Source organism: Mustelus asterias, unplaced genomic scaffold (genome assembly GCF_964213995.1).
Source record: "Mustelus asterias unplaced genomic scaffold, sMusAst1.hap1.1 HAP1_SCAFFOLD_85, whole genome shotgun sequence".
Classification (NCBI taxonomy): domain Eukaryota; kingdom Metazoa; phylum Chordata; class Chondrichthyes; order Carcharhiniformes; family Triakidae; genus Mustelus; species Mustelus asterias.
Genome location: NW_027590139.1, coordinates 594,237 through 621,591, shown reverse-complemented (window position 1 = coordinate 621,591; position 27,355 = coordinate 594,237). Strand labels below are relative to the sequence as shown.

The following is a 27,355-nucleotide window of genomic DNA, read 5'->3' as shown; positions in this document are numbered from 1 at the left end:
GTGAGACAGCAGCGCTAACCACTGTTAGCTATGAAGAGAGGTTGGATTAACTTGGTTTGTTCTCACTGGGACGACAGAACCTGAGAGGGCAACCTGATAGAGGATTATGAGGGGCATGGACAGAGTGGATAGTCAGATGCTCTTTCCTAGGGCAGAAAAGTCAAGTACTCCCACACTCCAAAGATGTGCAGGTTAAGTGGATTGGCCATGATAAATTGTCCCCGAGTATCCAAAGATGTGTAGGTTAGGTGGATTGGCCGTGATAAATTGCCCCTTAGTCTCAGGGGGATTAGCGGGGTAAATATGTGGGGTTACGGGGATAGGGCCTGGGTGGGATTGTTGTCAATTCAGACTCGATGGGTTGAATGGCCTCCTTCTGTGCAGATTCTAAGACTAGGGGACATAGGTTTAAGGTGTGTGGGGAAAAGTTTAGAGGAGATGTGCGAGGCATGTTTTTTACACAGAGGATGGTGAATGTCTGGAAGGCGCTGCCCGGGGAGGTGGCGGGAGCAGGTACAATAGCGGCACTTAAGGGGCAACTAGACGAATACATGAATAGGATGGGAATGGAAGGATATGGATTCCCTCAGTGCATACGGTTTTAGGTTAAGCAGACATCATGATCGGCGCAGGCTTGGAGGGTCGAAGGGCCTGTTCCTGTGTTGTAACTTTCTTGGTCCCTTGTGCCAGAGCGCGCTGTATAATTCTCGGAATATGCACGGAATAGCGGGATAGGGACTGAGGGCAGGTAGAATGGACTGGTTTAAATTGACATCACGTCCAGCACAATGTGATGGGCCGAAGGGCCTGTCCTGTTCTGTGTCACCCAAAGCTCCCGAGGGTGACACCTGGGAATCGGGGTGGGGGCTGAAAGCACCAGGAGGCCTGAGGCTGTGGGCGGGTTAGTGGACAAAGCCAGATTGGGTGAGGAGACTGGTTCCCCGGGGAAATGGCCAGCGCTCCTGGGTGGGGGGGGAGGAGGGGGCGGGGGGAGGGCGAGGGAGAGGAAGGGAAGAGGTGGAGGGTCATGGGGAGGTTTAAAATTTACTGGAGGTCAGGGTAAGGACCCACTTGGGAATCCTGATGAATCCCGGGATGAAGGTGGAGAGCCAGGAAAGGCTCGGCAGCTGCTGCAGAACGAACTTGAGGGAGCAATAGTCCACCAGAGCACGGCCTGCGGGGGGACAGAGAGAGGGGGAGAGACACAGAGGCGGAGAGAGAGAGAGACACAGAGGCGGAGAGAGAAAGAGACACAGAGGCGGAGAGAGAGAGAGACACAGAGGCGGAGAGAGAGAGAGACACAGAGGCGGAGAGAGAGAGAGACACAGAGGCGGAGAGAGAGAGAGAGACAGAGGCGGAGAGAGAGAGAGAGACAGAGGCGGAGAGAGAGAGAGAGACAGAGGCGGAGAGAGAGAGAGAGACAGAGGCGGAGAGAGAGAGAGAGACAGAGGCGGAGAGAGAGAGAGACACAGAGGCGGAGAGAGAGAGAGACACAGAGGCGGAGAGAGAGAGAGACACAGAGGCGGAGAGAGAGAGAGACACAGAGGCGGAGAGAGAGAGAGACACAGAGGCGGAGAGAGAGAGAGAGACAGAGGCGGAGAGAGAGAGAGACACAGAGGCGGAGAGAGAGAGAGACACAGAGGCGGAGAGAGAGAGAGACACAGAGGCGGAGAGAGAGAGAGACACAGAGGCGGAGAGAGAGAGAGACACAGAGGCGGAGAGAGAGAGAGACACAGAGGCGGAGAGAGAGAGAGACACAGAGGCGGAGAGAGAGAGAGACACAGAGGCGGAGAGAGAGAGAGACACAGAGGCGGAGAGAGAGAGAGACACAGAGGCGGAGAGAGAGAGAGAGACAGAGGCGGAGAGAGAGAGAGAGACAGAGGCGGAGAGGGAGAGAGACACAGAGGCGGAGAGAGAGAGAGACACAGAGGCGGAGAGAGAGAGAGAGAGAGAGAGACAGAGGCGGAGAGAGAGAGAGAGACAGAGGCGGGGAGAGAGAGAGAGAGACAGAGGCGGAGAGAGAGAGAGACACAGAGGCGGAGAGAGAGAGAGGCAGAGAGGCGGAGAGAGAGAGAGAGACACAGAGGCGGAGAGAGAGAGAGACACAGAGGCGGAGAGAGAGAGACACAGAGGCGGAGAGAGAGAGAGAGACAGAGGCGGAGAGAGAGAGAGAGACAGAGGCGGAGAGAGAGAGAGAGACAGAGGCGGAGAGAGAGAGAGAGAGAGACACAGAGGCGGAGAGAGAGAGAGAGACAGAGGCGGAGAGAGAGAGAGAGAGACAGAGGCGGAGAGAGAGAGAGAGAGACAGAGGCGGAGAGAGAGAGAGACACAGAGGCGGAGAGAGAGAGAGACACAGAGGCGGAGAGAGAGAGAGAGACAGAGGCGGTGAGAGAGAGAGACACAGAGGCGGAGAGAGAGAGAGAGACAGAGGTGGAGAGAGAGAGAGACAGAGGCGGAGAGAGAGAGAGAGACAGAGGCGGAGAGAGAGAGAGAGAGACAGAGGCGGAGAGAGAGAGAGACAGAGGCGGAGAGAGAGAGAGAGAGACAGAGGCGGAGAGAGAGATAGAGAGACAGAGGCGGAGAGAGAGAGACAGAGGCGGAGAGAGAGAGAGAGAGAGACAGAGGCGGAGAGAGACAGAGGCGGAGAGAGAGAGAGAGAGACAGAGGCGGAGAGAGAGAGACAGAGGCGGAGAGAGAGGGAGAGACAGAGGCGGAGAGAGAGAGAGATGGACTGGTTAATGCCAGGATTACCTGAACCCTGGTGTCCCCAATGCAAATCTACCGGAAATACACCCTCCCCCACAAGATAATCGTGCTGACCCCATCAGGAAACTCCCCCTGAGATCCGACCCCCAAGATCTCCACCCCCGACTCCTGGGGTCACCACCCCTGATCCCCCCGGAGATCACCACCTCCCAAACCCCCGGAGATCACCACCTCCCAAACCCCCGGAGATCACCACCTCCCAAACCCCCGGAGACCACCACACCCCGACCCGAGATCACCAACCCCGACCCGAGATCACCACCCCGACCATGACCCCGAGCTGACCACCCCCCGACCCCTGACCCCGAACTGACCACCCCCCGACCCCGAGCTGACCACCCCCTGACCCCGAGCTGACCACCCCCTGACCCCGAGCTGACCAACCCCTGACCCCGAGCTTACCAACCCCTGACCCCGAGCTTACCAACCCCTGACCCCGAGCTTACCAACCCCTGACCCCGAGCTTACCAACCCCTGACCCCGAGCTGACCACCCCCTGACCCCGAGCTGACCACCCCCTGACTCCTGACCCCGAGCTGACCACCCCCTGACTCCTGACCCCGAGCTGACCACCTCCTGACCCCGAGCTGACCACCTCCCGACTCCTGACCCCAGGCTCGCCAAGCCCAACCCCGAGATCACCAATCCTGACCCCCGAGATCACCACCCATGACCCCCCGGCCCTGTTCTTCGGCCAGACCAACAACCATTGGAAGCTCTCCCCTCCAAACTCCCGCCTCTCCATCCCCCGCCTCTCTTTCCTCAATCCCCCCACAGCCTCACCCTGCCGTCCCTCAGTCTGCCTCAGGATGTTCCCCACCTCGTCCCTGGCAGGGATTCCCTGCCCTTTACCCCCGGCAAAGCCACAAAGGTGTCAGAGAGAGCAAGCTGGCGGGAACGTACTCACCATTCACGTCCCTGATCCCGTACTGCGCAGCGAGGTCACAGGTCATGAGCACCTTGCCAGATTTCTTCATCAGGTCCTTATCTGGGGAGGGGATGGGAGGGGAGGGGGAGGCAGAGTGAGAGACGTGAGGAGGGGGGGTCCCAATGGGAGAGGTCACCCCAGGCGAGTGCGGGGTCAGGAATGCCATCCGCCCACTCCCTCCGTCTGGACGACTGCATAGAATCCAACAGTGCAGAAGGAGGCCGTTCGGCCCATCGAGTCTGCACCGACCACAATCCCACCCAGGCCCTACCCCCACAACCCCACACATTTACCCCACTAATCCCCCTGACACTAAGGAACAATTTAGCATGGACAATCCACCTAACTTGCACATCTTTGGACACTAAGGGGTCAGATGACGGCAGACTTCCTTCCCTAAAGGACATTCGTGAACCAGATGGGTTTTTTCCGACAATCGACAATGGTTTCACCGTCATCAATAGATTCTTAATTCCAGATATTTTTTAAAATTGAATTCAAATTCCACCATCTGCCATGGTGGGATTCGAACCCGGGTCCCCAGAACACCAGCTGAGTTTCTGGATGAATAGTCTAGCGATAATACCACTCGGCTATCGCCTTCCCTTTCGCCTCCAGTTACTGGGCCCTAAGTGGGGATCGGCGATGGTGGGTGTCCATCAGTCTGTGATGGCGCAGGGTGAGCTACCTCAGCGATCGGCTGTTGTTCTCTGCGCGGTCGCTGAACAGGAAACACTCCCACTCCTCGTACTGGCTGCCCTGACGCGTGTCGGAAAGGATTTACTGGCTGACCTTACAACTCCTCCATGATCATCCTCAACACTGGTGCCCCACAAGGCTGTGTTCTCAGCCCCCTACTATACTCCTTATACACCTGTGACTGTGCGGCCAAACTACCCTCCAACTCAATTTTCAGATATGCTGACAACACCACCGTAGTGGGTCGGATCTCAAACAATGATGAGACAGAGTACAGGAATGAGATCGAGAATCTGGTGAATTGTTGCGGCAACAATAATCTCTCCCTCAATGTCAACAAAATGAAGGAGATTGTCATCGCCTTCAGGAAGCATAAAGGAGAACATGCCCCTGTCTACATCAATGGTGACGAAGTAGAAAGGGTCGAGAGCTTCAAGTTTTTAGGTGTCCAGATCACAAACAACCTGTCCTGGTTCCCCCCCCCCATGCTGACACTATAGTTAAGAAAGCCCCACCAACACCTCTACTTTCTCTACTTTATGGAAATTTGGCATGTCAGCTACGACTCTCACCAACTTTTACAGATGCACCATAGGAAGCATCCTTTCCGGATGTATCACAGCTTGGTATGGGTTCCTGCTCTGCCCAAAACCATAAGGAACTACAAAACGTTGTGAATCACGCAAACCAGCCTCCCATCCATTGACTCTGTCTACACTTCCCATTGCCTCGGAAAAGCAGCCAGCATTATTAAGGACCCCACGCAGCCCGGACATTCTCTCTTCCACCTTCTTCTGTCAGGAAAAAGATACAAAAGTCTGAGATCACGTACCAACCGACCCGAGAACAGCTTCTTCCCTGCTGCCATCAGACTTTTGAATGGACCGACCTTGCATTAAGTTGATCTTTCTCTACACCCTAGCTATGACTGTAACACTACATTCTGCACCCTGTCCTTTCCTTCTCTATGAACAGTATGCTTTGTCTGTATAGCGCGCAAGAAACAATACTTTGCACTGTATCCCAATACCTGTGACAATAATAAATCAAATCAAACGTGCCACGAACAGGCCTTCAGTGACTATCGAGTGTCGAAGTGGGACTGGATCCTGCAGCCTTAGACCGAGCGAGAGAGGCCCAACCATTTCAACTCCAGAATCAACCAAGTGAATCTCCTCTGCACCCTCTCCAGTGCAATCACATCCTTAGGTTGAATCTAGATTGATTCCGGAGTTGAGAGGGTTGGCTTTTGAGGAGAGACCAAATAGACTGGGACTGTACTCATTGGAATTCAGAAGAACGAGGGGAGATCTTACAGAAACATATAAGATTATGAAGGGAATAGATAAGATAGAAGCAGGGAAGTTGATTCCACTGGCGGGTGAAACTAGAATTAGGGGGCATAGCCTCAAAATAAGGGTGGGCAGATTTAGGACTGAGTTGAGGAGGAACTTCTTCACACAAAGGGTTGTGAATCTGTGGAATTCCCTGCCCAGTGAAGCAGTTGAGGCGACCTCATTGAATGTTTTTAAGGCAAGGATAGATAAATTTTTGAACAGTGAAGGAATTAAGGGTTATGGTGAGCGGGTGGGTAAGTGGAGCTGAGTCCACGAAAAGATCAGCCATGATCTTGTTGAATGGCGGAGCAGACTCGAGGGGCCAGATGGCCGACTCCTGCTCCTAGTTCTTATGTTCATGGAATCCCTACAGTGCAGGAGGAGGCCATTCGGCCCATCGAGCCTGTACTGACAACAATCCCACCAAGGCCCTATCCCCATAACCCCACATATTTACCGTACTAATCTCTGTGACACTAAGGGACAGTTTAGGTTGGCCAATCCACTTAAGCCGCACATCTTTGGACTGTGGGAGGAAGCCGGAGCACCCGGAGCAAATGCACGCAGACACGGAGAGAACGTGCAGACTCTGCACAGACAGTGACCCAAGCCGGGAATTGAACCCAGGTCCCTGGCGCTGTGAGGCAGCAGTGCTAACCATTGTGCCGCCTATGTTCTTATGCCACGAGGCCTCCCACCCCTTTCCCCGCCCACGCCCCCCACCCCCCGAGAGACCGGGAATCTGTCCGCCCCGGCCTCAGACGTGTCCGGACGATGGAGGACCGTCCACGGCCAGCCCCGGGGAGTTGAGAATTCCAAAGATTCACCGGCCTCCGAGCAAAGGCATTTCTCCTCAGCTCAGACACAAAATGGCTGCCTCCTCTCGTTCCGAGACCGGGCCTCTCCCCCCCCCCCCCCCCCCCCCGCCCCCATGGCCAGAGTATCGATGTGGGGGTCCCGTCAGGAAAGGGGAAGGCCGTTCGCCGTGGAGTGCTGAGGGGGGTGGGGAGAAGCGTTTACCCACCTGTAGCGAGGGCGACGATACATTTCCCGCTCATCTCCGGGGTCTCACCAGCGGTGAACATGTCCGCCACCTGCAAACGGACAACATGGAGAGTTCAGGGACTCCCCCGCTGTCACAACTAAATCGTGTTACTGTGTCCAACCTTCTCTCCCTCACCCACCTCTCTCTCATAGAACGTAGAACAGCACAGCACAGGAACAGGCCCTTCAGCTCACGATGTTGTGTCGAACATGACACCAAATTAAACTATTCCTTTCTGCCTGCCCTTGGTCCATATCCCTCTATTCTTTGCATATTCATGTGCTTATTTAAAAGCCCCTTAAACGCCCCTATCGTATCTGCCTCCACCACCATCCCTGGCAGCGTGTTCCAGACACCTACCACTCTCTGTTTAAAAATATTTGCCCCTCACATCCCCTTTGAACATTCCCCCTCTCTCCTGAAGTGCATGTCCCCGAGTATTACACATTTCAACTGTGGGAAAAACATTCTGACTGTCAACCCTATCTATGTCTCTCATTATTTTATAGACTTCCATCAGGTCTCCCCTCAGCCTCTGCCGCTCCAGAGAAAACAACCCTAGTTGTTTCCACTGGCGGGTGAAACTAGAACGAGGAGACACAGCCTCAAAATAAGGGGAAGCAAATTTTGGACTGAGTTGAGGAGGAACTTCTTCACACAAAGGTTGTGAATCTGTGGAATTCCCTGCCCAGTGAAGCAGTTGGGGCTACCTCATTGAATGTTTTTAAGGCAAGGATAGATAAATTTTTGAACATTAAAGAGATTAAGGGTTATGGTGAGCGGGCGGGTAAGTGGAGCTGAGTCCACGAAAAGATCAGCCTGATCTTATTGAATGGCGGAGCAGGCTCGAGGGGCCAGATGGCCTACTCCTGCTCCTAGTTCTTATGTTCATAGAATCCTACAGTGCAGGAGGAGGCCATTCAGCCCATCGAACCTGTACCAACAACAATCCCACCCAGCCCTAGAATCCCACACAACGCGAGGGAGGGCACAGTGGTTCACACTGCTGCCTCACAGCGCCAGGGACCCAGGTTTGGGTCACTGTCTGTGCTGAGCCTTCATGTTCTCGCCGCTCCCACCCTCCGTGTCTGCATGGGTTTCCTCCGGGTGCTCCGGTTTCCTCCCACCATCCGAAAGATGTGCTGATTAGGTGCATTGGCCGTGCTAAATTCTCCCTCAGTGTTCCCGAACAGACGCTGGAGTGTGGCGACTGGGGGATTTTCACAGTAACTTCATTGCGCTGTTAATGTAAGCCTTACTTGTGACACTAATAAATAAACATTAGTTCTTAGTTTGTCCAGCCGCTCCTTATATCTCGTACCCTCTAATCCAGGCAGCGTCATGTTAAACCTCTTCTGCACCCTCTCCAAATCCTCTGCATCCTTCCTGTAATGTGGCGACCAGAATTGAACGCAATATCCTATAAGTGGTTCCGAACCAAAGTTTTATAAAGCTGCAACATGACATCCTAACTCTTGTATTCAATGCCCCGACTTATAAAGGCAAGCATGCCGTACGCCTTCTTTACCCCCTATTGACTGGTGTGGCCGCTTTCAGGAAGCTATGGACTTGAACCTCCCTCTCCCTCATCCACCTGTTCACACTCTCGCTCTCCCTCACCATCCTTCCCTCACCCACTGGCTCCCTCCTTCCCATCCCACTCACTCTCCCTCCATTCCCTCTTCAGGTTACACTCTCCCAATGTCCTTTCTCTCAATTTCCTTCTTCCCGTTCTGTGTTCCTGTGTAACAGGCTGGAGAAGGGGCTGAATGGCCTCCTCCTCGCTGTCTCACTCACCCGTTGCTGTCCTTTGGATTTGTTCTCCGTGTTAATAACCAAGTTAGTCATGGTCTCGGTGCGCACGGCTCCCGGCCAGAGGGACACGTATGACACTCCGTGTTTCCGCAACTCCAACGCACAGTCTGCTGCCATTCGATCACACTGCAGAGAGAGAGAGAGAACTGTGTGAGAGAGAGAGGGGGGGGAGGGGCAGAGGAGGAGGGGGTGGGGGGGCAGGGGGCAGGCAGACAGAGCCAGCCAGAGCGAGAGAGCCAGAGCCAGAGAGCCAGAGCCAGAGAGCCAGAGGGAGAGAGAGCGAGAGCGAACCTGAGAGAGAGAGCCAGAGCAAGAGAGCCAGAGCCAGAGAGCCAGAGCCAGAGAGCCAGAGGGAGAGAGAGCAAGAGCGAACCTGAGAGAGAGAGTGAGAGCAAGAGAGCCAGAGAGAGGGAGCCAGAGAGAGAGAGCCAGAGAGAGAGAGAGCCAGAGAGAGAGAGAGCCAGAGAGAGAGAGAGCCAGAGAGAGAGAGAGCCAGAGAGAGAGAGAGCCAGAGAGAGAGAGCCAGAGAGAGAGAGCCAGAGAGAGAGAGAGCCAGAGAGAAAGAGCCAGAGAGAAAGAGCCAGAGAGCCAGAGAGAAAGAGCCAGAGAGAAAGAGCCAGAGAGAAAGAGCCAGAGAGCCAGAGCCAGAGAGAAAGAGCCAGAGAGAAAGAGCCAGAGAGAAAGAGCCAGAGAGAAAGAGCCAGAGAGAAAGAGCCAGAGAGAAAGAGCCAGAGAGAAAGAGCCAGAGAGAAAGAGCCAGAGAGAAAGAGCCAGAGAGAAAGAGCCAGAGAGCCAGAGAGCAAGAGCCAGAGAGCCAGAGAGAAAGAGCCAGAGAGCCAGAGAGAAAGAACCAGAGAGAGAAAGTGAGAGAGCCAGAGAGCCAGAGAGAGAGAGAGCGAGAGAGCCAGAGAGAGAGCCAGAGAGAGAGCCAGAGCGAGAGCGAGAGAGCCAGAGAGAGAGAGCGAGAGAGCCAGAGAGAGAGCCAGAGCCAGAGCGAGAGAGCCAGAGAGAGAGAGCGAGAGAGCCAGAGAGAGAGCCAGAGCGAGAGCGAGAGAGCCAGAGAGAGAGAGCCAGAGAGCCAGGCAAAGAGAGTGTGAGATACAGCAACTCAAAGTGAATGAGTGACCTTTGCCCTTCGGCCCGTTTACCCGCACTGCCCTGCCACTCACCGCTGCCTTGCCGACTCCGTAAGCCACGTTGAAGATGTAGCGCAGGCCGCCCATGGACGACACGATGACAATCAGGCCCTGCTTCGCCTCCACCATCATCCGGGCTGCGTACACCGAGCAGATATAGTGGCCCCTGCACAACAAAGCAAGTGTGGTTGGGGAGGGGGGAGGTGTTGGGACACACTACGGCAGTGAGACCTCTTCCACTACCGCACTCCCCTCATCGCATCCCAATCTCCACCCCCCCCATCTCCGCACGTGGGGCCAGGATCTCACCCCTGGTGTCCAGAGGGTGAGAAAGGTCAGTGACTGCCTCCGCTCCCACTCGGAGCCCTGGGTCCAGTACTCCACAGCGCCACCACCGGGAGGGGAGGATGTCATTGCAGTTTCTTCCCCTTGGAAAAGGAAATCCATGGCGTGGGTACGAGGACACGCCAGACTCGATCCAAGATGGCAACTTCTTGTGAGCTGTACCCAGCATGCCCTCTAGAGTCATAGAATCTACAGCACGGAGACAGGCCCTTCGGCCCAAACTGGTCCGTGTTGACCAAAAAGCCCATGTAAGCTAACCCCATTTGCCTGCATTTGGCCCATATCCCTCTAAACCTTTCCTATCCATGTATCTGTCCAAATGCCTTTTAAATGTTGACAATGTCCCTGCCTCAACCACTTCCTCCAGCAGCTCATTCCACATACGTACCACCCTCTGTGTAAAAAAGCTGCTCCTCAGGTTCCCATTAATTCTTTCCCCTCTTAACTTAAACTTAAACTCTCTAGTTCTCAATTCCCCAACTCTGGGAAAAGGACTGAGTGCGTTCACCCTATCCATGCCTCTCATGATCCTCTGCACCTCTCTAAAATCATCCCTCAGTCTACTATGTTCCAAAGAAAAAAAGTCCAGGCCTGTCCAATCTCTGTCTATAACTCAGTCCCTCGAGTCCTGGCAACATCCTTGTAAACCTCTTCTGCACTCTCTCCAGTTTAACAACATCTTTTCTATAGCAAGATGACCAAAACTGAACACAATACTCCAGGTGCGGCCTCACCAACGTCCTGTACAACTGCAACACAACTTCCTAACTTCTACACTCAATGCCCTGACTGATGAAGGCCAGCATGCCAAAGGTCTTCTTCACTGCCCTATCTATCTGTAACTTCACCCTTAGAGAACCATGCACCTGAACTCCAAGGTCCCTCTGTTCCACGATACTCCCTAAGGTCCTACCATTCACCTCTAATACTATCTTTTACTCTTGTTCTACTCTTCCCTGGGCAGCACGGTGGCACAGTGGTTAGCACTGCTGCCTCACAGCTCCAGGGACCTGGGTTTGATTCCCTGCTCGGGTCACTGTCTGTGCGGAGTTTACACGTTCTCAGCCCGTATCTGCGTGGGTTTTCTCCGCGTGCTCCAGTTTCTTCCCACAGTCCGAAAGATGTGCGGGTTAGGTGGATTGGCCATGCTAAATTATCCCTTAGCGTCCAAAGATGTGTAGGTTAGAGGGATTAGCTGGGTAAGTATGTGGAGTTATGGGGATAGGGCCTGGGTGGGATTGTGGTCGGTGTAGACTCGAAGGGCCGAATGGCCTCCTTCTGCACCGTAGGCCTTTCTGTGCAGATGAAACGCGATGACTCTATGTACATCAACGAGCAGGGGAGGGGGAGGGGTGGACAAGGTCAGGGGAGGGGGAGTGAACAGGTGTCGAAGTGGCCCCCTCACCTAGTGGAGCTTCACGCGAACGATCCTGGGAGTGGAAGGATTGTCGTACGAGGAGCATTCAAGGACTCTGGGTCTGTACTCGATGGAATTTAGAAGGATGGGGAGGGCGCGGAGGGTTCTCATTGAAACTTACAGAATACTGAGAGACCTGGTTAAAGCGGACGTGGGGAAGATGTTCCCATTGGTCGGAGAGACTCAGATAAGAGGAACAGCCTCAGATGAAAGGGACAACCCTTTGGAAGACAGATTTCTTCAGCTGGAGAGAGTGGTGAACCTGTGGAATTCATTGCCACAGAGGAGGCCAGGTCGCTGAGTGTATTTAAGACAGAGATAGATAGGTTCTTGATCGGTTTTTGATTTGATTCGATTTATTATTGTCACGTGTATTAACATACAGTGAAAAGTATTGTTTCTTGCGCGCTATATAGGCAAAGCATACCGTTCATAGAGAAGGAAAGGAGAGAGTGCAGAATGTAGTGTTACAGTCATAGCTACGGTGTAGAGAAAGAGCAACTTAATACAAGAAGTCCATTCAAAGTCTGACAGCAGCAGGGAAGAAGCTGTTCTTCAGTCGGTTGGTCCGTGACCTCAGACTTTTGTATCTTTTTCCTGACGGAAGGTGGAAGAGAGAATGTCCGGGGTGCGTGGGGTCCTTCATTATGCCGGCTGCTTTGCCGAGGCAGCGGGAAGTGTACAGGGAAGGTGGTAAGGAGTGGAGGGGTGTCAAAGGTTACAGGGGAATAGGCGGGAGAATGGGTGTAGAGAAACTTATCAGCCACGATCGAATAGCGGAGCAAACTCAATGGGCCAAAAGGCCTAATTCTGCTCCAGTGTCTTCTGGTCTGAAGTTCCCTAATTGGATCGGGGAAGCTCAACCTGGAAGCTCAGGTTGGTGGGAGGGCAGGGGTAAGACAGCAGATGTTCCTCATGTAGATGGGGGGGAGGGGGTGGGGGAGAGAGAGAGAGACAGCGAGAGAGAGAGACAGCTGGACCTCAGCTGCCGTACTCACCGCAGACCTGCATCATTGACCACATCCCAGAACGAAGGTGGCATCTCCCAGAATTTCTTCTCATGGTCAGAAATAATTGACTAGGGAGGAAAAGGGAAGATTAAAACCCCTCAAACGAGGGCGCAGACAGGCATCCCACCTACCCCCTTCTGCAATGGGCCAGGCTTCATTTGCCACGTCCTGTCCTGGCTTGTTCCGGATCCTATCGACAGTGGTTAGCACTGTGACCTCACAGCTCTAGGGACCCAACTTTTATTCCCGGCTTGGGTCAGTGTGTGTGTGGAGTTGCACATTCTCCCCGTGTCTGCGTGGGTTTCCTCCCACAGTACAAAGATGTGCAGGTTAGGTGGATTGGCCATGCTAAATTGCCCCTTACTATCAGGGGGATTAGCACAGTAAATATGTGGGGTTACGGGGATAGGGCCTGGGTGGGATTGTGGTCAGTGCAGCCTTAATGGGCCGAATGGTCTCCTTCTGCTTTGTAGGGATTCGATGGATTCTATCTGACCCCCCCCAAACTCCAGCCAGAAGAAAAAGTTTCTCTTTCTCTCTCCCCCTCCCTCTCGGCCCCAGTGAAATCTTTAAGTCCCCCGCTTGCCTTCCCCCTCGGTTCGCTCACCCCTCGATTCCCTTGAGTATATACTCAGCACCCGGGTCAATCGAATCGTTGAGTCGCCAGCACCATGCGGGTCCCCAGCCCGGAATTTCAGCCCTACCTCCACCGCCGCGTAGGCGTTGTTGACCAGAATGTCCAGCCGGCCTCCCTGTTCCTGCTCGACCCGGCCAAAGAGCGAGCGGATCTGCTCCTCGCTGGTAGAGTCGCACACCACCGGCACGCAGCGGCCTCCCCGCGCCTCCACCTGCCGGGGGAAAGGACAGAGTGAGGGACTCTGCGATGGGGGGGGGGGGGGGGGGGGGGGGGCATCTCAGCAGCCCGGTCACACTCTAACCCCCACCTACTGACCTTACGGTGACGTTCCCGAGACATCTATCTTTCCCCTTCCCCCCACCCTCCCCTCCCCCCTACTGACAGCAGCGTAAAACTGTTTTTCTTCGCCCCTTGGCCGCCGAGGTTCCCCGCCAGCGGCGGTCATGGCCTTTCCGCCCGGCTTCTCTTTTTTTCTCTGCAAAGTGACGGGGACCGCACTGCAAAAATCCCACGATGCACTTCGTCTCCAAGGAATTTGCAAAATGGCCGCCACATTCGACAGCAGGACATTTCCTGCTCTACAAAATGATTTGATTCAATTTATTGTCACGTGTATTAGTATACAGTAAAAAGTATTGTTTCTTGTGCGCTATATAGACAAAGCATACCATTCATAGAGAAGGAAAGGAGAGAGTGCACAATGTCGTGTTACAGTCATAGCGAGGGTTGAGAGAAAGATCAACTTAATGCAAGGTAAGTCCATTCAAAAGTCTGACAGCAGCAGGGGAGAAGCTGTTCTTGAGTCGGTTGGTACGTGACCTCAGACTTTTGTATCTTTTCCCGACTGAAGGAGGTGGAAGAGAGAATGTCCGGGGTGCGTGGGGTCCTTAATTATGCCGGCTGCTTTGCCGAGGCAGCGGGAAGTGTAGACAGAGTCAATGGATGGGAGTCACTGGTTTGCATGATGGATTGGGCTACATCCATGACCTTTTGTAGTTCCTTGTGGTCTTGGGCAGCGCAGGAGCCCCATACCAAGCTGTGATACAACCAGAAAGAATACTTTCTATGGTACATCTGTAAAAATTGGTGAGAATTGTCGCTGACATGCCAAATTTCCTTTGTCTTCTGAGAAAGTAGAGGCGTTGGTGGACTTTCTTAACTGTAGTGTCGGCATGGGGGGACCAGGACAGGTTGTTGGTGATCTGGACACCTAAAAGCTTGAAGCTCTCGATCCTTTCTACTTCATTCCCATTGATGTAGACAGGGACATGTTCTCCTTTACGCTTCTTGAAGCCGATGACAATCTCCTTCGTTTTGTTGATATTGAGGGAGAGATTATTGTTGCCGCACCAACGGCCGTCGCATTTGACACCGTGACATTTCCCGCTCTACAAAATGGCCAATGCATTTGACAACAGTATAAAATTGCAGACAGGGTGAGGACTCGGTGGGTCGGTTGTCCAAAAGGTTTACAGCCACAGACCCATCGGCGAGGGAATGTAAGCTGCTGCCTTCAGAGTCAAACACCTTCCTGTTAAACAGGACACTGCCGTGGCCACATCTGGAGCAGAGTGCGCAGTCTCGCTCTCCTTACCAGAGGAAGGACATAGGAGTGCAACTGAGGTTCACTGGACTGCTTCCTGGGATGCAGGTGATGGTCCTATGCCTACATTCCTTGGCCTACATTCGGGTCAGTCTGTGCAGAGTCTGCACGTTCTCCCAGTGTCTGCGTGGGTTTCCTCTGGGTGCTCTGCTTAAAGAAAGAACAAAAGAACAAAGAACAGTAGAGCACAGGAAACAGGCCCTTCGGCCCTCCAAGCCTGTGCCGCTCCTTGGTCCAACTAGACCAATCGCTTGTATCCCTCCATTCCCAGGCTGCTCATGTGACTATCCAGGTAAGTTTTAAACGATGTCAGCGTGTCTGCCTCCACCACCCCACTTGGCAGCGCATTCCAGGCCCCCACCACCCTCTGTGTAAAAAAACGTCCCTCTGATATCTGAGTTATACTTCGCCCCTCTCACCTTGAGCCTGTGACCCCTCTCACCGTTCACCCGATCTAGTCCAAAGATGTGCGGGTTAGGTTGATTGGCCAGGTTAAAAATTGCCCCTTAGAGTCCAGAGATGCGTAGGTTAGAGGGATTAGCAGGTAAAATATGTGGGGGTAGGGCCTGGGTGGGATTGTGGTCAGTGCAGACTTGATGGGCCGAATGGCCTCCTTCTGCACTGTAGGGTTTCTATGATGATTTCTATCCCCTTCATAATCCTGTACACCTCTATTAGATCTCCCCTCATTCTCTGTCTTTCCAGGGAGAACAACCCCAGTTTACCCAATCTCTCCTCATAGCTAAGACCCTCTGTACCAGGCAACATCCTGGTAAACCTTCTCTGCACTCTCTCTAACGCCTCCACGTCCTTCTGGTAGTGCGGCGACCAGAACTGGACACAGTATTCCAAATGTGGCCTAACCAGCGTTCTATACAGCTGCAAAATCATACTCCAGCTTTTATACTCCATACCCCGTCCTATAAAGGCAAGCATACCATATGCCTTCTTCACCACCTTCTCCACCTGTGTTGCCACCTTCAAGGATTTGTGGACTTGCACACCTAGGTCCCTCTGTGTTTCTATACTCCTGATGACTCTGCCATTTATTGTATAACTCCTCCCTACATTATTTCTTCCAAAATGCATCACTTCGCATTTATCCGGATTAAATTCCATCTGCCACCTCTCCGCCCAATTTTCCAGCCTATCTATATCCTGCTGTATTGCCCGACAATGCTCATCGCTATCCGCAAGTCCAGCCATCTTCGTGTCATCCGCAAACTTGCTGATAACACCAGTTCTTCCAAATCATTTATATATATCACAAATAGCAGAGGTCCCAGTACAGAGCCCTGCGGAACACCACTGGTCACAGACCTCCAGCCGGAAAAAGACCCTTCGACCGCTACCCTCTGTCTCCTGTGGCCAAGCCAGTTCTCCACCCATCTAGCCACTTCTCCTTGTATCCCATGAGCCTTAACCTTCTTAACGAACCTGCCATGTGGGACTTTGTCAAATGCCTTACTGAAATCCATATAGACGACATCCACGGCCCTTCCTTCGTCAACCGTTTTTGTCACTTCCTCAAAAAACTCCACCAAATTTGTAAGGCACGACCTCTAACTCCCACAGTCCAAAAGATGAGTAGGTTAGGTGGATTTGCCATCTTAAATTGCCCCTCTGTGTCCAAAGATGTGCAGGTTAGGGGGATTGGACGTGCTAAATTGCGCCTATGCAGAGCCAGCATGGAACACGACGGGCCAAGTGGCCTCCTCCCGCACCATCACCGTCACGCGGCGGCGGCCCCGCTCCTCGTGGAATCCTGCCGTGCACAAAATGGGTGCCGCCTGCCCCAGACTGCATCCCCCTGGCCACCGAAAGCTTTGAGGTCGGGAAGGCACCTGTTTTCAAAAAATAGTTCCTCTTCAGCCGCCGCTCGAGTCCCGCGTCTGTCCCCCGGCGCCCCCCACCCACTGCCTCCCACCCACCACCTACCGCCCCCCTGCCCCCCCACCCACCGCCTCCCCCCACCACCACCCCCTCCCCCCCCCCCCACCCCACCCCAGCCCACCACCCCCTCCCCCCCGCCCCCTCCCCCCCCACCCCAGCCTCACCTCCTTGGCCGCCGTCTGCAGCGTGTCCATGTTACGGCCGGTGATGTAGACGGTGGCCCCGGCCTCTCCCAGCTGCAGGGCGATGCCTTTCCCGATGCCCCGGGAAGCTCCAGTCACAATGCACACGCGGCCCAGCAGCACCCCGGCCATCTTCCTGCTGGAGGAGGAGGAAGGGGTTCGGGGGTTAGAACCAGATCCTCACTCAGCGGCTGAGTCGCAGCTCATTAATGTCCCCCCCAGAGTGTAAACCATCAAGAACCCTCAGGCCACACTTTGACCAGTTGGGTACAGATCAACATTCCCCCCTCCCCCACTCAAACTGGTTTGGCACAGTCCAGCATTCCCTCCCACCTCACCTCACATTTTGACCAGCCCGTCAATTCCACCACCTGCCATCTCCCCCGGCTCTTCGGCCAATATGGTATTGTCCATCATTACCCCCCTCACAATTCGAATGGTTTGGTACTGCCCATTCCACCCACCAGCTCTCTCCCAACCAAGACCGGTTTGGTTCTGTCCATCATTCTCCGCTCCCCCCCACCGACCGGTTTGGTACTGCCCATCGTTCCCCGCTCCCCCCCCCAATCGGTTTGGTACTGCCCATCATTCCCCGCTCCCCCCGCCCCCCACCGACCAGTTTGGTACTGCCCATCATTCCCCGCTCCCCACCCCCCAGACTGGTTTGGTACTGGCCATCTTTCCCCACTCGCCCACCGACCGGTTTGGTACTGCCCATCATTTCCCGCTCCCCCCCTCCCCCAAAACCAGTTTGGTACTGCCTATCATTCCCCGCTCCCCCGCAGACCGATTTGGTACTGCCCATCTTTCCCACCTCCCCCCCTCCGAGACTGGTTTGGTACTGCCCATCTTAGAACCATGGAACCATAGAAAATTACAGCTCAGAAACAGGCCTTTTGGCCCTTCTTGTCTGTGCCGAACCATTTTTTGCCTAGTCCCACTGACCTGCACTTGGACCATATCCCTCCACACCCCTCTCATCCATGAACCCGTCCAAGTTTTTCTTAAATGTTAAAAGTGACCCCGCATTTACCACTTTATCCGGCAGCGCATTCCACACTCCCACCACTCTCTGCATGAAGAAGCCCCCCCTAATATTCCCTTTCAACTTTTCTCCTTTCACCCTTAACCCATGCCCTCTGGTTTTTTTCTCCCGTAGCCTCAGTGGAAAAAGCCTGCTTGCATTCACTCTATCCATACCCATCAAAATCTTATACACCTCTATCAAATCTCCCCTCATCTACGCTCCAGGGAATAAAGTCCTAACCTATTCAATCTCTCTCTGTAACTCAGCTTCTCAAGTCCCGGCAACATCCTTGTGAACCTTCTCTGCACTCTTTCAACCTTATTTACATCCTTCCTGTAACTTGGCGGCACGGTAGCACAGTGGTTAGCACTGCTGCTTCACAGCTCCAGGGAACTGGGTTCGATTCCCGGCTCGGGTCACTGTCTGTGTGGAGTTTGCACATTCTCCTCGTGTCTGCGTGGGTTTCCTCCGGGTGCTCCGGTTTCCTCCCACAGTCCAAAGATGTGCGGGTCAGGTTGATTGGCCATGCTAAAAATTGCCCTTAGTGTCCTGAGATGCGTAGGTTAGAGGCATTAGCGGGTAAATATGTAGGGATATGGGGGTGGGCCCTGGGTGGGATTGTGGTCGGTGCAGACTCGATGGGCTGAATGGCCTCTTTCTGTACTGTCGGGTTTCTGTGATTCTCTGAAAACTGCACACAATACTCTAAATTCGGCCTCACCAGTGCCTTATATAACCTTACCATAACTCTCCAACTTTTATACTCGATACTCCGATTTATAAAGGCCAATGTACCAAAGGCACTCTTTACGACCCTATCCACCTGTGACGTCACTTTTAAGGAATTCTGTACCTGTATTCACAGATCCCTCTGTTCAACTGCACTCTTCAGAGTCCTACCATTTACCCTGTACGTTCTTCTTTGGTTTGTCCTTCCAAAGTGCAATATCTCACACTTGTCTGCGTTAAATTCCATTTGCCATTTTTCAGACAATTTTTCTAGTTGGTCCAAATACCTCTGCAAACTTTGAAAACCTTCCTCACTGTCCACTACACCTCCAATCTTTGTATCATCAGCAAACTTGCTGATCCAATTTAGCAAATTATAATCCAGATCATTGATATAGATGACAAACAACAATGGACCCAACACCGATCCCTGTGGCACACCACTAGTCATGATGTGGAGATGCCGGCGTTGGACTGGGGTAAACACAGTAAGAAGTTTAACAACACCAGGTTAAAGTCCAACAGGTTTATTTGGTAGCAAAAGCCACACCTGTGTGGCTTTTGCTACCAAATAAACCTGTTGGACTTTAACCTGGTGTTGTTAAACTTCTTACTGTGCACACCACTAGTCACAGGCCTCCACTCAGAGAAGCAATCCTCCACAACCACTCTCTGGCTTCTTCCATTGAGCCAGTGTCTAATCTTTTCCCCCTCCCACCCCACCCCCCCGACTGGTTTGGTACTGCCTATCATTTCCCGCTTCCCCCCCAAACCGGTTTGGTACTGCCCATCATTCCCCACTCCCCCCACCCCCACAGACCGGTTTGGTACTGCTAAGCGGCAATGCTAAATTCTCCCTCAGTGTTACTGGAACGGGCGCCCGAGTGTAGTGACTAGGGGATTTTCACAGTAACTTCATTGCAGTGTTAATGTAAGTCTTACTTGTGACTAATAAATAAACTTTAGGACGGCTCTCACCTCTGACAGTCAGTGTCCGCAGTTAACAGTGCCTGGCTCGTCCTGTCTCTCTCTCAGTCTGCGACCTTTGCACACCCTGATAAGACTCTCTCATTGAGCAATCTGGGAGATTGAGTCCCTTATTGCGGAGTTTGCACTCTCTGCCCTCTCTCTTTCTGCATGTCTGTCCTCTCTCTCTCTCTGCACTCTCTGCCCACTGCCCTCTCTCTCTGCACGCCAGCCCTCTGCCCTCTCTCTCTGCACTCTCTGCCCACTGCTCTCTCTCTCTGCACGCCAGCCCTCTGCCCTCTCTCTCTGCACTCTCTGCCCACTGCTCTCTCTCTCTGCACGCCAGCCCTCTGCCCTCTCTCTCTGCACGCCAGCCCTCTGCCCTCTCTCTCTGCAGTCTCTGCCCACTGCTCTCTCTCTCTGCACGCCAGCCCTCTGCCCTCTCTCTCTGCACGTCTGCCCTCTCTCTCTCTGCACTCTCTGCCCACACCCCAACGTAACACAAGCAGAAAAGTGCTGGAAAAGCCCTGGCAACAGCTTTGGAGGGGTGGGGGAAACAGGAGGAGTGGGGGAAGGAAACAAGGGGGGGGGGGACATGGGTGCACATTTCAAGTCCACCTGACTCACCCTCAAGTGTTCCCCATCAACTGTGTCTGCAGGGCGCCTAGAAAGACATGACCCGAGACCTCTACCTCTGTGCCACCGTGCCGTGCTAAGATTTATTATTGTCACATGTATTGGTATAAAGTGAAAGGTGTTGTTCCTGATTGTTGTCCCACGAATGGGCGACGCGGTGGCACAGTGGTTGGCATTACTGCCTCACAGCGCCAGGGACCCGGATTTGCTTCCCGGCTCGGGTCACTGTCTGTGCGGAGTTTGTACGTTCTCCTGTGTCTGTATGGGTTTCCTCCGGGTGCTCTGGTTCCCTCCTATATTTAAGATGTGCTGGTTAGGTGGATTGGCCGTGCTAAATTGTACCCTCGGTTCCAAGATGGCGCCAGAGTGAGGCGACTTCTTGCAAGCTGTGCCCAGCATACCTTCTAATTCTTTTACTCTTGTTCTATGCTTCTGAAACTTCATTCTGACTCTTTTAAAGTCTCTAACAATGCTTTCATTCAAATTCTTACAGATTTGGTGATTCTTCGGACCCTGGAGACACCCGATTTGACGGACGTGGAATTGCCCCGGAGCAGCTGCCCATGTGAGCAGCAGCAGCAGCAGCCGGCGCTGCAGCCCCAGATCCGGGGATTCCTCCACAGCGGCTTCCAGAGACCAGGAAAATGCCCCAGACGCCTGGGCCTACATTCAGAGGACTCCTAGAGCCCAGGGAAATGCCGCGGGAGCCGGGACCTTCACTCTGTTGGTCCCCAACGACCAGACCGACATCCCTGTGACTGGAAGCCTCTCTCCTCCCAACTCCTCTGAGCCGGAGAGCTGCGACCTCCTGCAGGCTCCAAGCACAACCTTCCACAGTCACCTCACTCCTAAAAATAAACTCTCACAGCCGAACAATCACTAACACTGCTCTTTTAAATTTACTTGCAGGTCTCGAGATCCTCCGAAAGAAGACCCCAACCTGACAGTGACCCAGTGCACCCCGATACAAAGAACAAAGAAAATTACAGCACAGGAACAGGCCCTTCAGCCCTCCAAGCCTGCACTGGCCATGCTGCCCGACTTAACTAAAACCTCCTACTCTTCCGGGGACTTTATCCCTCTATTCCCATCCATTTCATGTATTTGTCCAGATGCCCCCTAAAAGTCACTGTCATATCTGCTTCCACGACCTCCCCCGACAGCGAGTTCCAGGCACCCACCACCCTCTGTGTCAAAAACGTGCCAAGTGCATCTCCTTTAAACATTGCCTCTTGCACTTTAAACCTGTGCCCCCGAGAATTGACTCTTCCACCCTGGGAAAAAGCTTCTGACTATCCACTCTGTCCATGCCCCTCATAATCTTGTAAACTTCTATTAGGTCGCCCCCCCTCAACCTCCGTCGTTCCAGTGAGAACAAACCAGGTTTCTCCAACCTCTCCTCATAGCTAATGCCCTCCATGCCAAGCAACATCCTGATAAATCTTTTCCGTACCCTCTCCAAAGCCTCCACATCCTTCTGGTAGTGTGGCGACCAGAATTGAACACTATATGCCAAGTGCAGCCGAACTAAGGTTCTATAAAACTGCAACATGACTTGCCAATTTTTAAACTCAATGTCCCAGCTGATGAAGGCAAGCATGCCGTATGCCTTCTTGACTACCTTCTCACCTGCATTACCACTTTCAGTGACCTGGGTACCTGTACACCCAGATCCCTCTGCCTATCAATACTCTTCAGGGTTCTGCCATTTACTGTATATTTCCTATCTGTATTAGACCTTCCAAAATGCATGACCTCACATTTGTCCAGATTAAACTCCACCTGGCATTTCTCCACCTAAGTCTCCATCCGATCTATATCATGCTGTATCCTCTGATGGTCCTCATCGCTATTCGCAAATCCACCAACCTTTGTGTCGTCCACAAACTTACTAATCAAACCAGTTACGTTTTCCTCCAAATCATTTATGTATATTACAAACAGCAAAGGTCCCAGCACTGATTCCTGAGGAATGCCACTTGCCACAGCCCTCCATTCAGAAACGCACCCTTCCACTGCTACCCTCTGTCTTCTATGACCGAGCCAGTTTAGTATCCACCTTGCCAGCTCACCTCTGATCCCATGCGACTTCACCTTCTGCACCAGTCTGCCATGAGGGATCTTGTCAAAGGCCTTACTGAAGTCCATGTAGACAACATCCACAGCCCTACCCTCATCAATCATCTTTGTCACTTCCTCAAAAAACTCGATCAAGTTACTGAGATACAACCTCCCCTTCACAAAACCATGTTGCCTCTTGCTAATAGGTTCACTTATTTCCAAGTGGGAGTAAATCCTGTCTGGAGAATCCTCTCCAGTAATTTCCCTACCACTGACATAAGGTTCATCGGCCTGTAATTACCTGGATTATTCTTGCTACCCTTCTTAAACAAAGGAACAACATTGGCTATTCTCCAATCCGCTGGGACCTCCCCTGTTGCCTGTGAGGCTACAAAGATTTCTCTCAAGGCCCTAGCAATTTCCTCCCTTGCCTCTCTCAGTATTCTGGGGTATATCCCATCAGGCCCTGGGGACTTGTCTACCTTAATGTTTCTCAAGAACCCCATTACCTCCTCCTTTTTGATCTCAACATGACTCACACTATCTACACACTCTTTCCCAGACTCATCATCCACCAAGTCCTTCTCTTTGGTGAATACTGACGCAAAGTACTCACCCATTTCCTTTGGCTCCACGCATAGATTCCCTCCCCTCTCCTTGAGTGGGCCAACCGTCTCCCTGGCTATCCTCTTGCTCTTTATATATGTATAAAAAGCCTTGGGATTTTCCTTAATCCTGCTGGCCAATGCTTTATCGTAACCCCTTTTAACCCTCCTGGCTCCTTGCTTAAGTTTCTTTCTACTTTCCTTGTATTCCACACTTGCTTCGTGTGTTCCCAGCCTCCTAGCCTTGACAAATACTTCCTTTTTCTCTTTGACTAGGCTCACAATATCTCTTGTTATCCAAGGTTCCCAAAACTTGCCATACTTATCTTTCATCCTTACAGGAATGTGCCAGTCCTGAATCCCTATCAACTTACACTTGAAAGCCTCCCACATGCCAGATGTTGATTTGCCCTCAAATATCTGCCCCCAATCTACATTCTTCAGTTTCTGCCTGATATTGTTGTAATTAGCCTTCCCCCAATTTAGCACCTTGAGGACTACACTTATCTTTATCCATCAGTACCTTAAAGCTTACTGAACTGTGGTCACTGTTCCTGAACTGCTCCCCTACTGAAACATCGACCACCTGGCCGGGCTCATTCCCCAATACCAGGTCCAGTATGGCCCCTTCCCTAGTTGGACTATCTACATACTGTTTCAGGAAGCCCTCCTGGATGCTCCTTACAAACTCTGCCCCATCCACGCCCCTAGCACTAAGTGAGTCCCAGTCAATATAGGGGAAATTAAAATCTCCCACCACAACAAGCCATGACCATAATGAATGACAGGGAATGCTCAAAAGGCTGAATGGCCTACTTCCACTTCTATTTTCTATGTATGTTTCTATGTAAACATGAGGAGCCTGGGGCTGAAGTGTAACCAAAAGACGATAAGACATAGGAGCAAAATTAGGCCACTCGGCCCATTGAGTCTGCTCCACCATTCAATCATGGCTGGTATTTTTCTCATCCCCATTCTCCTGCCTTTTCCCCATAACCCCAATCCGCTTATTTATCAAGAACATATCTATCTCTGTCTTAAAGACACTCAATGACCTGGCCTCCACAGCCTTCTGCAACAAAGAGTTCCACAGATTCACCACTCTCTGGCTGAAGAAATTCCTCCTCATCTCTGTTTCAAAGGATCGTCCCTTCAGTCTGAGGTTGTGCCCTCTGGTACTAGTTTTACCTACTCGTGGAAACATCCTCTCCATGTCCACTCTGTCCAGGCCTCGCAGTATCCTGCAAGTTTCAATAAGATCCCCCCCCTCATCCTTCTAAACTCCAATGAGTACAAAAGCCGTGTCACCGCTTCATGTAAGTATTCAGGGATGCAGCCTCTCATACTGAATATGATCAGGGATAGTGTCACAGCTGTAGAGAAGGTGGAAGCCGTGGATGGATTGTCTACGGAGTCTCTGTGGGTGGAAGTTCGGAGCGGGAAGGGGTCGATAACTTTGCTGGGTGTTTTCTACAGGCCGCCCAATAGCAACAGGGATGTTGAGGAGCAGATAGGGAAACAGATCCTGGAGAGATGTAATAATAACAGGGTTGTCGTGATGGGAGACTTTAATTTCCCAAACATCGATTGGAATATCCCTCAGGTAAGGGGTTTGGATGGGGAGGAGTTTGTTAGGTGTGTTCAGGAGGGTTTCCTGACACAGCATGTGGATAAGCCTACAAGAGGAGAGGCTGTACTCGACCTGGTACTGGCTAATGAGCCTGGACAGGTGTCGGATCTCTCAGTGGGGGAGCATCTTGGGGACAGTGATCATAACTCTATCTCCTTTATGCTAGCATTGGAAAGAGATAGGATCAGGCAAGCTAGGAAAGTGTTTATCTGGAGTAAGGGGAAATATGAAGCCATCAGACAGGAGATTAGAGGCGTAAATTGGAAGGAGGCATTCTCGAGGAAAAGTACCGAAGTAAGGTGGCTGATTTTCAGGGAATTTTTGTCTGGAGTTCTGCATGACAACGTTCCGATGAGACATGGAGGTTTTGGTACGTTATGGGAACCGTGGTGCATGAAAGCTGCGCTTAATCTAGTCAAAAAGAAAAGGAAAGCGTACAAAAGGTTCAGAGAGCTAGGCGATAATAGGGATGTAGATGAGTATACGGCTTGTAGGAAGGGACTTAAGAAAGAAATTAGGAGAGCCAGAAGGGGTCACGAGAAGGCCTTGGCAGGTAAGATTAAGGAGTACCCTAAGGCGTTCTATAAATATGTGAAGAGTAAAAGGATGAGATGTGAAGGAATAGGACCTATAAAATGTGAAGGTGAGAAAGTCTGTACAGAACCGGAAGAAATAGGAGAGGTGCTTAATGAATATTTTAACTCGGTATTCACGGTGGAAAAAGAACTGGGTGGTTGTACTACAGGATTGTGGCGGACTGAAAAGATTGAGTATGTGGACGTTAAGAAAAAGGATGTGTTGGAAATTTTGAATAGCATCAAGATAGATAAGTCGCCGGGACCGGATGGGATGTACCCCAGGTTACTGTGGGAGGCGAGGGAAGAGATTGCAGAGCCTCTGGCGATGATCTTTGCGTTGTCAATGGAGACGGGAGAGGTTCTGGAGGATTGCGGATGTCGTTCCTATATTCAAGAAAGGGAATAGGGATAGCCCAGGAAATTACCGACCGATGAGTCTAACCTCAGTGGTTGGTAAGTTGATGGAGAAGATCCTGAGGGACAGGATTTATGAACATTTAGAGAAGTTTAGTATGCTCAAAAGTAGTCAGCACGGCTTTGTCAAAGGCAAATCGTGCCTTACGAGCCTGGTGGAGTTCTTTGAAAATGTGACTAAACACATTGACGAAGGAAAAGCGGAAGATGTGGTTTACATGGACTTCAGCAAGGCGTTCGATAAGGTGCCCCATGCAAGACTTCTCGAGAAAGTGAGAGGGCATGGGATCCAAGGGGCTGTTGCCTTGTGGATCCAGAACTGGCTAGCCTGCAGAAGGCAGAGAGTGGTTGTAGATGGGTCTTTTTCTGAATGGAGGTCGGTCACCAGTGCAGTGCCCCAGGGATCCATTCTGGGACCCTTGCTGTTTGTCATTTTCATAAATGACCTGGATGAGGAAGTGGAGGGATGGGTTGGTAAGTTTGCCGACGACACGAAGGTTGGTGGTGTTGTGGATAGTTTGGAGGGATGTCAGAAGCTGCAGTGTGACATAGATAGGATGCAAGACTGGGCGGAGAAGTGGCAGATGGACTTCAACCCGGACAAATGTGTAGTGGTCCATTTTGATGGGTCAAATGGGATGAAGGAGTATAATATCAAGGGTAAGACTCTTAGCAGAGTAGAGGATCAGAAGGACCTTGGGGTCCATAGGACTCTTAAATCGGCCTCGCAGGTGGAGGAGGTGGTTAAGAAGGCGTATGGTGTGTTGGCCTTTATCAGTCGAGGGATTGAGTTTAGGAGTCGGGAGATAATGATGCAGCTTTATAAGACCCTCGTCAGACCCCACTTGGAGTACTGTGCTCAGTTCTGGTCGCCTCATGACAGGAGGGATGTGGAAATTATTGAAAGGGTGCAGAGAGGATTTACAAGGATGTTGCCTGGATTGGTTGGCATGCCCTATGAGGATAGGTTGAGGAAGCTCGGTCTTTTCTCCTTGGAGAGACGAAGGATGATAGGTGACCTGATAGAGGTGTACAAGATGTTGAGAGGTACAGATCGGGTGGATTCTCGGAGGCTTTTTCCCAGGGCTGAAATGGCTGCTACGAGAGGACACAGGTTTAAGGTGCTGGGGAGTAGGTACAGAGGAGATGTCAGGGATAAGTCTTTCACTCAGAGGGTGGTGGGTGAGTGGAATCGGCTGCCATCAGTGGTGGTGGAGGCAAACTCCTCCCTCTCTTTTAAGAGACTTCTGGATGAGTACATGGGATTTAATAGGATTGAGAGTTATAGGTAAGCCTATTTCTAAGCCTAGGTAGGTACGGACATGACCGGCGCAACATGTGGGCCGAAGTTTGTGCTGTATTCTTTCTATGTTCTATGTCCATGGGGCGGCACGGTAGCACAGTGGTTAGCGCTGCTAACCCGGCAATCCCGGCTTGGGTCACTGTGCAAACTACACACAGACGGTGACCCAAGCCGGGAATCGAACCCAGGTCCCTGGAGCAGTGAAGCAGCAGTGCTAACCACTGTGCTACCATGCCGCCCCGTGAAGCTGTTTGAAAATCTGATGCTCATTGTTGGTATGCATTTTAACCCGGTGGGAGCAGAAACACAAAGACCCGCCCACTCACGGTTGCGTCACCAATACACCAGCGCATGCGCTCTGCTCCCTGCTCAATCAAGATGGCGGCCGCTAACCTCAGCTTCGTCTCGGGAAAAAGACCTGAAGCTGCAAACACGGGACCGACGGGCTCATATTCGATGTTTGAGGCCTTCAACAGGTATTTAGAAACCCTCTACGTCCATCCGCCGGTTCCATTGCTCCCACCATGTTTCTGCATCCTTACCAGTTGCTGATGAGACACAGGAATTTCTCTCCAGTTGCTGTCACCCACACG

General features: G+C 52.2%; 1 protein-coding gene across 1 annotated transcript; it reads right to left on the bottom strand.

Annotated features, from left to right (window-relative positions):
- Positions 1–994: 994 nt before the first annotated feature.
- LOC144483960 (dehydrogenase/reductase SDR family member 1-like) lies at positions 995–27,355 on the bottom strand. Its single transcript, XM_078202531.1, has 9 exons — positions 27,305–27,355; positions 16,796–16,952; positions 13,203–13,346; positions 12,487–12,566; positions 9,760–9,892; positions 8,573–8,716; positions 6,755–6,824; positions 3,674–3,754; positions 995–1,174 (listed from the first exon to the last, which is right to left on the bottom strand). Exons 2-9 carry the CDS (start codon positions 16,943–16,945, stop codon positions 1,038–1,040), a joined length of 939 nt encoding a protein of 312 aa, XP_078058657.1. The 5' UTR covers positions 16,946–16,952; positions 27,305–27,355; the 3' UTR covers positions 995–1,037.

Excerpts from the sequence above, each read along its gene's own strand:
- LOC144483960 (XM_078202531.1), bottom strand. The coding sequence starts at position 16,945 with ATGGCCGGGGTGCTGCTGGGCCGCGTGTGCATTGTGACTGGAGCTTCC. Across the intron at positions 9,893-12,486 it reads GTCAATGATGCAGGTCTGCG|GGGCCACTATATCTGCTCGG; the intron begins GTGAGTACGGCA and ends TTTGTTGTGCAG. Across the intron at positions 6,825-8,572 it reads AATCCAAAGGACAGCAACGG|GTGGCGGACATGTTCACCGC; the intron begins GTGAGTGAGACA and ends GTCCGTTTGCAG.